Here is a 12,970-nt window from a genome sequence, read left to right as displayed (position 1 = left end):
GGAGTTCTAAGTAACAGAAAAACGTTTAGATTAAGGCCCACTTTGGAAATGTTGTTAGAAGTGATAGTTGGCATTTTCACACCTCATATTATTACCCTGTGGTAGAGCATGTAGATGTATACAGAGGATCATAAATATGATGTGATCCAGTTAGTTGAAAAGCAGTTAAACAGTCAAAAGGCAAATAGCACATATTTACATTATTTTTTATTTTGCTTCTCAAAATTCCTTCTGTTGAAAGGAAAATGAGCAGAGAGCAGAGAAGATTGGAAAGAGGCAATGAATCAAGAAAATTAATAAACTAGGTTATTTTGGGGAGCCCAGGTGGCTCAGTCGGTTAAGTGTCTGCCTTCAGTCCTGGGATTGAGCCCCATGTCGGGCTCCCTGCAGGGAGTCTGCTTCTCTCTCTCTCCCCCTCTGTCTCTCCCCATCGCTCGTTCTCTCTTTAATAAATCTTTTTTAAAAATAAAATAAACTAGGTTATTTTTATTTTAATAGCTCAGATTTTATTATTCTTCCATCTTTTCTGTGACCCTTACTATAGATCCAAATGGTTTCTTTCTAGTTAGAATTGATTTTTTCCCCCCCGAGAGCTCAATTTTGGCATGTCCTCGCAATTTGAAAAAGCTGTGGATATTTTTATAATTATTTTATCAGAACATTTATTCTACTATAAATGTTTAGAAGACTCCTACTTACATTGAAAAGTTTTTGCATGATAGCATATGCATATTAGGACTTCCTATGTTTTTCAAATTCTGCATAACAAAAGTAAATGCTATTTTAACAACAAATTTAAAGAATGTTCAGAGTTCTTTTTTGGAAGGGGAGTGACATGAAAACCTTACATTATTTTACATTGTTTTTTGCCTTTTTAAAAACTTTTAAAATAAATGTTTTCTTATGTTAGCCTTCCGTAATTCCTGAAAGTGTGTAAGAAAGTTTGCAAAATAAAATGTTTAAATAACATTAATGAATTATTGATGGTCAGTTTATTGAAAGCTATATAATTTAGATAATTGTGTGTATATGTGTGTAGAAACTAGAAATCAGTAGTAAGCTTATTTTCATAGAATTAAAGGTTCAGTATATCTTCTAAGTATTCTTGGCCCCTTGTTCTTTTTCTTTGGTAGCAGCTTTATTGAAATACAGTTCATAGACTGTTCAATTCACCCATTTAAAATATACAGTTCAGTGGTTTTTAATATACTCATAGTTGTGCAGTCATCACTGCAATTAGGTTTTAGAACATTTTCATCACTTCAGCATTCACCTCTCTTTCCTTCCCAAATCCCTGTTGTTAAAATAGCATTTACTTTTGTTATGCAGAATTTGAAAAACATAGGAAGTCCCAATATGCATTTTTTGCATATGCTATCATGCAAAAACTTTTCAGTATAAGTAGGAGTCTTCTAAACATTTATAGTAGAATAAATTTACTGATAAAATAATTACAAAGATATACACAGCTTTTTCAGAGTAGCTGTATTCATTTCACATTCTCATCAACAATGTATGAAGGTTCCTGTTTCTCCACATCCTCACTAACACCGTCTGTGTGATTATAGCTATCCTAGTGTGTGTTGAAGTGTTTTACCTCATTGTGGTTTTTATTTGCATTTATCTGAAAGCCCATGAAGTTGAGCATTTTTTCATGTCTTTATTGACCATTTGTATCTCTTTTTTGGAGAAATGTCTATTCCTATCCTTTGCCCATTAATTGGGTTGTCTTTTTATTGTCAGGTTGTAAGAGTTTTTTTCAAACTATATTCTTGATACAGGTTCTTTATCAGATATATAATTTACAAATATTTTCTCTCAATCTGTGCTTTACCCTTTAAATTTTTGGGTCGTGTTCTTTGAAACACTAAAGTTTTTCATTTTGTTGAAGTCTAATTTGTCTGATTTTTCTTTTGTTGCTTGTACTCTTGGTGCCATATCTGAGAAACCACTACCTGGTCCAAGATCATGAAGATTTGTCTGTATTCTTCCAAGAGTTTAATAGTTTTAGCTCATAATTTAGGTCTTTGATTCTTTTTTAGTTAATTTTTATTTATGGTGTGAAGCAGGGGTCCAACTTTATTATTTTGCATGCAGATATCAGTCTCCGGGCCATTTGCTGAAAAAGCTGTTTTTTTCCCAGTGAGTTAACCTGAGACCCCTTATTCTTTTTTTTTTTTTTTTTTTTTTTAAGATTTTATTTATTTGACGGAGCTCCTGCATGTAAACAGGGGGGGAGGGACAGAGGCAGAGGGAGAAGCAGGTTCTCTGCTCATCAAATTCCCTTGCAGAGTTTGATCACAGAATCATGGGATCATGACCTGAGCCGAAGGCAGACACTTAACCAACTGAGCCACCCAGGCGCCCCACAGCCCCTTAGTCTTACGAATCTCATGGTCTATTTCTCCTGAGACCAGTCTATTAAATAGTTTACTAATTTGTCATGATAAACTTATTTTTTTGATAAACTTAACGATTTTCGCACATTCTTTGTAGTTTTGAAATTAGTCTTGAGATGAATTATTTATAAACCTTAAAACTTAAAAATATTAGTAAAATGTTTACTTTTAAAATATTAGTAGTAATAAATAAAAATAATAATAGTTTACCTTTATAGAGTGCTTACTACGTATAGGTACTACTTTGAGAACTTCACATATGTAACCTCATTAATCTCTTTAACAGCCTTATTAGGAAAGTACAGTTATTATCCTTTAAATGGATGAAGAAACTGAAACAGAAAGAAGTGACTTGTTCCGGGTCACACGGCTAATGAGTCTTACAGCCACATCACCCAGAGGCTAAAGCATTGCAGTATAGTTTCTTTCTATATAATACTTTTTAAAACATCCTCCATAACTAGAAATCTATGGAAATGGTGTACAAGGAATAGCAGTTATCTCCTCACCCTCTTCCTCTTTCCTAAGCAACACGAGCGTATACATATGCATATGTGGGTGCACACAGACACACCACACACAGAAACAAAACCTCATTTGTTGACAGACATCCACATTGACCTACTGAAATGCCAACATTTGAGATTAAAATTATTCCTTAAGGTTTTCAGGAGTCATGAATTTTAATGATAAGGTTCTATATTTCTCTAGAGATTTACAAGGATTATAATCTATCAGTATATGCCAGGTCATAAAAAAATGAAACAGTGGCAGGTTAATATTGATGGGCTGAAGGATTATATCATGGACTGCCTCGAGTGAGGGTCTCCATTGACCTTGGCAGTATGAGTGTCTGACAAGGGTGATGAAAAAGTGAAGTGAAATTAAAAGTCACAAATAAGCCTTGTCTATTCCATTGATTTATATAAGTGAAGTATACTTCTAAGAAATGGATCTTGAAAATCTGGTTTATATAATATCTCTTAACTTCAAATTTCAATGTATTTTCATTAGGTGGTTGTAATCTGAAGAATAAATCTACTCAGGCGTTGGAATATTGTGCTGAATTACTAGGTTTGGATCAAGATGATCTTCGTGTAAGTTTAACTACAAGAGTCATGCTAACAACAGCAGGGGGCACCAAAGGAACAGTTATAAAGTAAGTTCCTTAACTCCTTGCTCTGTAAAAATCCTGCCTTGTGGTTTGTCAAGGAAAAAATCTTTCTTTGAGAACACTGAGATTTAAAGTTGATCTTTATGTATGATTCATTCTTTTCATTATAATGTTCTAAAATATGTGCTTGATAGATAAGAATTCTGTGCACCTCACTGCAGTAATCTACATAAACAAATGCTGACTTCCGCAGCTCTTAAAGTTGTTCCTTACAGATATGCTGCATGGCACAGATTTGTAGTTTATAAAGTAAGAGAGGTTTACTTTTGTACAACTACAAAAAATATGAGTTGGTTATGTTAATATTTGTTTTAGGCAACAATTTTTTTCAATTTTTCAAGATTTTTTTTGAGATCGAATTCATTCTTCTAAAGTGTACAGTTTAGTATTTTTTAAGTATATTTACAAGGTTGTACAACCCATCACCATTTAGTTTCAGAAGGAAATAGATAATTTTACTGTAAAAGTGATTTTCCTTACAAATGGCATGTTCTAAAACTTAAAACTCACTTTAGTAAAACACTCAGCAAACGGAATTTCCCCTTACCTCTTGGATTCTTCATTTAGAGGAAATTGCAAATGACAAGAAAATAAGAGCCTACCAAGATTTCTCGAATCTGTAACCAAGAATTCTAGGTTGTATTTGGGTCTCTGTACACTTTTGGCTCAATATCCTATGCTTTAGGCACTTCTGTTTTTGATACTATAAAATAAAATTGATACTCAGCCATCATTCTGAGGCACTGTAAGGTCTTCATTTGTAGGGGAAAAAGTCAGATCCTTTATCCCTTGATAAATAAGGCAGTCAGTGAGCTCTAGTGACATATTTCAGGAAGATTTTCAACAAATTAAACCAAGAAGGATTTAAAACAAACTTTTAGCCACTCAGAAAATTTGGTAGCTCTTACATTTTGTGAAACATTAGCAAGGTATGTTTAGCCTGATTCTTTGCTAAACTAATTCTAAATTATTTTAAAGTAAACCTTAGCAAGGAGAATGTATAGTAGTGCCATACAGTTGCTTTTCCTTGGAGGTATTTCTGGGGCCCAAGGGAAGTCCAGTAAAAGCACAGACGTGTGATCTTCAGGTAGCATTTCCTTATTTCCCCTTTGTTCTAAAGCAGTTCTTTTATGTGTTTTATGTATGGAGTACTCACAGAAGATTCACTTTAGGAAGGGGTTCTGCTGCAGGAAGTATAAGTTGGAAAACCAGTTTAGAAGGAATTCAAGTATCAGCCTGACCTGAAAGACTTTTAAGATTACTTCCAAATTTGACATTTTTTTTTCTGGTGCACCCATGGTGCCTCATACTTACCCTTATGATAGCCTTTAGCATCGCTGTTTGAAAATTCACTTTTATGGCAGTTTCTTCCATCAGACTATAATCTTCTTTAGGAAAAAGGCTGTGTGTCTGTATCTGCAACACGTAGAACTGTTGTGTAGTTACTTGTATTAAATAATAGATTTGGACAGTCCAGATTTTAAGATGTAAACATTTCTTCCTAAACAGTGTTAAACAAGGTACCATACTTTAAAGTTACCTGAATCAGGCGCCTGGGTGGCTCAGATGGTTAAAGCGTCTGCCTTCGGCTCAGGTCATGATCCGAGGGTCCTGGGATCGAGCCCCGCATTGGGCTCCCTGCTCAGCGGGGACCCTGCTTCTCCCTCTCCCACTCCCCCTGCTTGTTTCCCTCTCTCGCTGTGTCTCTTTCTGTCAAATAAATAAATAAAATCTTAAAAAAAAAAAAAAATCAGGTATGGACCTTGGCACATTTTTAAAACAACTTCAGGGGGTGCCTGGGTGATGGTTGAGCGTCTGCCTTCGGCTCAGGTCATGATCCCGGGGTCCTGGGATCGAGCCCCGCGTCAGGCTCCTGGCTCAGCGGGGAGCCTGCTTCTCCCTCTCCCTCTGCCTCTCCACCTGCTCATGCTCTCTCTCTGTATCTCTGTGTCTCAAATGAATAAATAAAATCTTTAAAAAAAGATAAAGTTATCATGAATTAAACAGAGTTTCTTTTGCATTTAAAGAAAGTCTTTGAAAGTCAAAAGGAAGATTATTCCTCTGAATAATTTTTTAATATATTCAGCATATACAGTAAAACATAAATTAAGATTAAACTGTTTTTTGAGCCTAAACTTCTTTTACTCAATAAAACATTTTTATCTATTGTAGATAATTTCTTTAGTTCTTTTAGTATGCTTCTTAGCCCCATTTATCTATGCCTATTCACAAATGACCTTTTGTAGCTGTTTATTTTGTTCTTCACAGTGAATGTGTTTAGATACACTTTGATCTTGGTATCTGGCTTTATTTTCACAGTTATTACTGTAAAGAATTTTCATTGGTATAGTCTTGTTTTATAGGGTACCCTTGAAAGTGGAACAAGCAAACAATGCTCGTGATGCCTTGGCAAAGACTGTCTATAGCCATCTTTTTGATCATGTGGTAAACAGAGTAAATCAGTGTTTTCCTTTTGAAACATCATCTTATTTTATTGGAGTCCTAGATATTGCTGGTTTCGGTAAGTATAGTTTTGTTTGTGAATCTGTATTTGGTATTTTTTATTCAGTTTTTCACATATATTTAAAATATAAATTCCCTTGTAATACCTTTCACTTGATGTATTTTCAGTTATATGTCCATACTTACATTTCATTTCATATGATTTAAATAGGAAGCTGATGCTTAAAAAAGGGAAAAACTCATAGATTTTGGTCACACTAAGGCTGAAATTAAAACATGTTGATTGAGGGGTGCCTGGGTGGCTTAGTTGGTTAAGTGTCCGACTGTTGATTTTGGCTCAGGTCATGCTCTCAGGATCATGAGATCAAGCCCCGCATTGGGCTCTGTAGTAGGCGTGGAGCCTGCTTAAGATATTCTCTCTCTCCCCCACCTCCTCCTGTGCCCCTCCCCCCTCTCAAAAAAAAAAAAAGAAAACAAACACATGTTGATCGAAACCATTATTGTTAGGGGATGTCTCTATCCTAAATGAATGCAACTGAATAAAGGTAAAGTCTTGAGTGCTACCAATAAAGAGGATTAAGTCATTAAAACCACTGACTATAGTGTAGTGCTGGGTACAAGTTACCTACCATATAAGCCAAACTCATGGCTCTGTGTAGAAATTCATCGTTAGAGTTATGAACAGATAGCTATTTCCAGTGAATTTCCACCAAATGAAAAAATATTTATATTAAAGATATAGTACATAGTATAGTACATAAAGTACATAATACATGTATTCAAGATACTATATGTTAATTTATATTCAAGATAAATATTTGAGAACAACCACAGGGCTGTATAATCAGAAATGAAATGAATCACTAACATCTGAGTGCCATGTTGTTTTGAATGACTGTTTTGTAAAAATCTCAAAGTAAATTTGACTGTTTTTATATTGGGCTTTATCAATGTGGGTGTCCTTCTGGCTGTGTAGGAGTGGTGTTTTCCTCCTGTGTAGTTTGTTTGCTTTTGCCAAGGGGAAGAAGGTATGAGTTTTTACTTTTTGGGAGGGGTAGAGTTTTAGTTTTGATGTGATATATATTTTAAAACTTTTAATTATTATCTTTTGTTCAAAGGTAGAAAAACACTCATCACTGACTTAAGATTTCAAAATCTTTATACATTTGTTTCCTGGTCTGCACTAGCTTTAGTGTAACAGGCACGTACACAGAATCATAACATTTTAGAGCTGCAGGGAACTTAGAGATAATGTAATACAGTCTCTTCGTTTAAAAAATGAGTTAGTATTCATAATGTTTTTTTTTTTTAAAGATTTTATTTATTTATTTATTTGAAAGAGCGAGAATGAGTATTCATAATGTTCTTTATAATTTTACAGATTACACAGGAAAGATCTAAAGCACTTGCGTTTAAGCCATTTTTGTTCTTTAGTTAACTTAGTTGCTATTAACACCTGTGCTTAAGAAAATTATGTTGTAAGTGGCTTACATTTTGTATCTTTTACTGTATGATGTTTATCTCATTTAATACACATTGTTTTTATTGAATAAAACACGTATTTTCAATATCTAAATACCTGACAAAATTTGTCTTGAAATAAGAGCATTTGGGGAGTATAAAACAATTAGATGTATTTTTTTTTTACCTAATTTTAAATTAAGCATTGATACAATAAAATTTTATCCTAAGATAAATTTATAATATGAATTTAATCTGATGATGACTTTTGATTTTGGTTTTATGTCTACAGAGTACTTTGAACACAACAGTTTTGAACAGTTTTGCATCAACTATTGCAATGAAAAACTTCAACAATTTTTTAATGAAAGGATTCTGAAGGAGGTAATTGCCATTACAATTTAAATTTAAGAACTGCATTAAGCTATTTTAATTTCAAGGAACAGAGACATGCTGCAGTTACCCTGATTGATGGGGTACAGTGTAAGGTGGTTCAGGGGATCAAGATGCCTAGGACAGGCCCCCAGTGGCTTAGCTATTGCTCAGGCTCATCAGAAGTGTTAATTGTACATCAAAGCTTAGGAACCCAATAAAAATTCTAATAAGCACCTCAGAAGTAAACATCTATTGCTTCTTACTAGTGACTTTTGCTAGACTTGGAATTTTGCTTATTTCTTTTTCTGAGTCTGTTGCCTCTACTTCTGTCCCTGCCACACAACTTCCTACTCTCATCCCTGACATTGGCATCTCCCAGCCTTCCTCTGTGTCTCTCTGCTTTTACCCACTCTGCTACCTGCTCACCCTTCCTTTGTGTCGCAGGAAAGCCACCAAATCAGGGGATTCAGTGTGGCCATTGGCCTGGAGTGCCTCTGGCCAGTGCTCTCTGCCAGGCTACTGTGTGCACTGCCCAGTGTGAATGGTGTGCCTATGCCACTGTTCCTAGTAAATAGCTGTGGGCGTGGCCTACAGTCACAGTCCCAAGCCTAGGGAAGTTATAATTCTTTCCAGAATAAGTAAAAGGAGGTTTGGATCACTTGATTTGTGATTAGGCTCACCATTCTTACCTTGTATTTGAATTCTCCAGTATTTTCCTACCAGTACCTTTGGCTTTCCCTCCTTTTTGAGCTATTTGAAATATGTTTTACTGAAGGTAGATAGTAGAGTTACAGGGAACTCAGAAATGATCTAGTTCAACCTTTTATTTTACAAATGAAGAAACTGATTACCAGAGCAGTTTACTGACTATTGCAGGTCTGAACCCACCTTCCAGCAGCTGGCCCAAAACCGTATTCTCCTCATGTTGGTACTGCTGTTTTCCAAGTTCTGTTTTCCACTGTATCTGGACTTGAAATGTGAAATATTCTTTTCTTTTCCCATTCCATTAATCTTTTCCCACATTTTTATTTTATTTTTGTTTTTATGGGTTTCCCAGCACTTTCCCTTTTAGACTTTTTACTTGTATACTATAGTTTAAGCCAATTCTGGCATAAACGAACAGGTAGACCAAATACTTATCAATTAAGATATTTAGTCTGAAAATGTTTTATCCAGAAACATTAATTCTTCCATTACTATTTTAAGTTGTACATGTGTGCTTCTCACTTAACATGCCCTGATTCTTCCCTTCCACGCCAGCCCAGCAAGCTTTATCTAGAAACATGACAAGGAGACAGTATCTTGATATATGTTTATTTTTATAAGAGTTCTTTAAAATAAATGTTTGGATTTCAAATTCAGATTGGGTCTTAAATGGACACTGACTTCTAAAATGATAGAAACCTTTTCTAGTATATCCTGTGGGAGGAAATATTTAAACATTTGGGGAAAAAAGATAAAAATACATGTCAACCTAAGCTCATTGCATTGCTCACCCATCTTTGATAAAATCCTTTTTTTTTTTTTCTTTAAGGAGGTACCAGACTTACATCTAGGAACTCAACTTTAATTTGTAAATTATTCTTCCAAATTACACTTACTTTTTCCGGTGTTATATTCCTTGTATGTATCACTGTGTAGCTACTAGAGCCCATTTGCAATTAATTGCTGTTTCTTTGATTTTAGTGCCTGTCTGTACATGTTAAAAATCTCTCCTGTCTTTGGACAACAATTTAGGACTATTGAGGATATAGAAGAGAGAAATTTCATGTCAAAGGGAGCTAGTTTGTTTAGCTGTTCTTTAAACTTTTAAAAATTATCACAGCAAGTTCTTAGGTTCTTCTGTGTATTCCAGGGGTTGGTATACTATGGCCTTTGGGACAGATCCAGCAGGCTGCCTATTTATGCAAATGAAGTTTTATTGGAACACGGCCATGCTGCTTTATTTACTGTTATCCATGGCCGCTTTTGTGCTGCAGTGGCTTAATTGAGTAGTTTTTGACAAAGACAATATGGCCCACAGCTGAAAATATTTACTATCTGTCCCTTTACAGAAAAAGTTTGCTGACTGCTGGTCTATTCTTCTAATAAGTTTGACTTTAAAATTGATAAAGATATTTCAAAGCCCTGGCCTTTCCTTGAGTTTGAACAGATCTCCATATGTGTTTGTAGTTGCTCTGTGTATTTCAAGAAAAGTGTGCTTATCTGTAGGCGGGAATATTTCCACATATGTAAATCATATGTTGGCCATAATTTCTGACTTTACATTGCTTTAGGGGCAGGGATTTTTCTTCCCTAATGTTTTGTAAGTGTCCTTAGCCCCTGAACTAGTTGGTATGAGCCTTTGTACTCTGGACTAATTAATAAGAGTTATGATCAGAAGTGGCACAAAAAAAGCCACTTCATATCATACAGTATTTCCATATCTATGATTATGATTATTTCATTTTAGGAACAAGAACTCTATCAAAAAGAAGGTCTAGGTGTTAATGAAGTACATTATGTGGATAATCAGGACTGTATAGGTATGTGTTTTTTATCCCACTTTTGGGAAATATGGGAAGATATAGTACATGCTTTTACTATTAATTTTTCTGTGCTCCATGATTGATACTACTGGTTATGGGACTTGAAACTGTGGTATTTGAGAGAAGTTTTACTTCTCTAGTACTGCCAGGAAGTTTTTTTTTTCCCTAGGAAGGCATCAAATTCAGCTGTGTTGAAAGTTTTCCTAAAATTTCTTCTATTTACTGTGATGAATGCTTTCGTTCTTAAACAGCCAACATGTGAGTAAGTTAAGACAGGAACTAAATTGCTCAAAATAAAGGAATAAATTATCTCGCCTGGGGAAGCCCATACATTAGCCAGGCTCCAAGTGAGGTTTTTCAGTGTTTGGCTCTGCTCTTCTGCAGTTCCCTCATTTCTGTTCTCTGCATTGGCAACACCCTCTGACCGGTTGCAAGTTAGCTTCACAAGTTTCATGTGTCATATCCAGATAATGCTGTGCAGCCAGGAGAACGGAGTCTCTGTTTTTATCAGTGAGGAAACCTTTCCCTGTCACCCTCCAGCTTAGTGCTCAATCTTCCTTTTCTTTCCTACCTCATCACGAAAATCAACTGTTGGGCAGACTTTGTTTTGAAAACTCCATTTGACGATTGAGTCAGTAACTCATGTGCTAGATTTGGAGAAGATTTATAATAATAATAATAATGATGCTTTACATTGGTACAACTTTCAGAAGCATTTTAAGTCCTAGCTGGCTCACTGAGCATTTCCTTTACACATCAGCCTTTCTTAGATCTCTGTGCCTTTGATTTTGTGATTTGGTATCTTGGCTGGAACTCCTCCCCTTCTGTTTATCTTGCAGCCCACTTTCATATCCTTTATATCTATCAAAATACTCACTTATAGCTTAATTCAGCTGCCCCTCCCATCATCACCAATTGTCTAAAAAGCATCATTCTCTGAACAGTGCAGTTAGAATTTTGATTTCTCTTCATATGTCCTATAGCTTTTAGAGTCTGTCCCATTTAATAGTTTTTATATACTGTTTTTAAGCACTTTATATTTTATAGTTATTTTGTACAAGCAGGAAATTCAAACAACATGAATGGAAGGAGCATAAAAATGTGCTGTTACTGAAGTTTTGCTGGAAAACATTTGAATCAGTATTGAAAAGTAGTTTTAAAAGCTCTGCATGCAAAAGCTTCTGTAGTTTTACTTCACTTTGAATGTACGTATCATATGGAGAAGAGGGATTTTTGGTTCTTTAGCCTTTCTCATCCAAGTTTGCAAATAGAATGGTTATTACATTAATCATATGTATATGGCATTGTTTTTCTAAAATCTATATTAAATAGTTTCCCCTGCTATCTGAAAGTAGAGCATTTTTATGAAACCTTTCATAAGCCAAAATGGTGTAAATCAGAGGAGCAGTTACCATTTTGTAAGTGCGAAAATTCTCTTTGGATTTCTTTTAGCTAGTGAAAACAGGTATTAATGTAGGTCTTTCGTAAAAGCAAAGTGGCATAAAGCAATATTTTCCATAGTGGAGGAAACCTGTATATGATGTTACTTTCTGATAAATTGCCAGATTTGAAATAAAATACCTGCTTTCTGTAGCCTGTGAGGATACTTATATAATCATCTGTTATATTGCTTCTGACTGGTCCTTTAAATTTGTGATTAGTAAATTGTTCACATATCTTTAAAATATTTTTACCCTATCATATTTTGATGTTTTTGGAATAGATTTAATTGAAGCAAAATTAGTGGGGATATTGGATATTTTAGATGAAGAAAATCGCCTTCCCCAGCCAAGTGATCAACACTTTACATCTGCAGTTCACCAGAAGCACAAAGAACATTTCCGACTCACTGTGAGTTTACCATTCCAACATTGAGACTTTGTGGTGGGAAGAGAAACCTTTAGAAAGATGTACTAGATGTTGCATATTAAATAATTAGAAAAAAAGCTATGTGGGGCTGAGAGCAACTATAATTTATCCAGCACAGCATCTTCTGTAGGTAGGCACTTAATTTATACATGTATATTTTGGATGATGATGATCTATCTAATGAAGGCCCTTTTAGCTGGATGGAAAGTGCATTTTATCGATCTAAAATGTACAAAATGGTTTGCTTGCTGTTTTTATGTTCTTCCTTTTAGCAAAGTGGCTACCAGTTGTTTTTTTCCCTATCATGTGACCTTGATCATGTTCCAGGGGTTAGAATCTAGAATCATAAGCAGCCACCAGTCTGCACATTTGTAAGACCAGTAATAAAGTTCATGGCTTAGAGTCTGACTGGAGCAAGCAATCCATATGAGATAATGGGTAGCCAATTTATTTTGATGTTCTTTCCTAGGGAGTTTTGAATGGAAAATATACTCAGAGAGGGGCATAGAAACTGAAGCAGTAGAAGAATTAGCTGAAGGGAAAAACAGACACAGAGCTGTAGAAATAAATGAGAAGTACACTTGTTTTTTTCTTCCCTTTTTTAAAGATTTTATTTATTTTAGAGAGAGCAAGCGCAGGGGGAGGGTCAGAGAGAGGGGGAGAGAGAATCTCAAGCAGACTCTGTGCTGAGCACGGAGGCT

At 35.1% G+C, this 12,970-nt stretch overlaps 1 protein-coding gene across 5 annotated transcripts in view; it reads left to right on the top strand.

Annotated features, from left to right (window-relative positions):
* MYO6 (myosin VI) overlaps positions 1-12,970 on the top strand; it is a 145,820-nt gene that overhangs the window by 90,120 nt on the left and 42,730 nt on the right. For all 5 annotated transcript variants that reach the window (XR_004300175.1, XM_032409421.1, XM_032409422.1 and 2 more), the window contains exons 12-16: positions 3,414-3,558; positions 5,937-6,094; positions 7,790-7,881; positions 10,325-10,397; positions 12,124-12,251. Coding sequence is in view for 4 of the 5 variants with exons in the window: in XM_032409421.1 (XP_032265312.1) it covers positions 3,414-3,558; positions 5,937-6,094; positions 7,790-7,881; positions 10,325-10,397; positions 12,124-12,251 (596 nt within the window). In the remaining variant the exon portion in view is untranslated. The remainder of the gene's footprint in view (positions 1-3,413; positions 3,559-5,936; positions 6,095-7,789; positions 7,882-10,324; positions 10,398-12,123; positions 12,252-12,970) is intronic.

Source organism: Phoca vitulina, unplaced genomic scaffold (genome assembly GCF_004348235.1).
Source record: "Phoca vitulina isolate PV1807 unplaced genomic scaffold, GSC_HSeal_1.0 scaffold11, whole genome shotgun sequence".
In the NCBI taxonomy this organism is placed as follows: domain Eukaryota; kingdom Metazoa; phylum Chordata; class Mammalia; order Carnivora; family Phocidae; genus Phoca; species Phoca vitulina.
The sequence above is the reverse complement of the archived record's forward strand: the minus strand, read 5'-3'. Positions and strand labels throughout refer to the sequence as shown.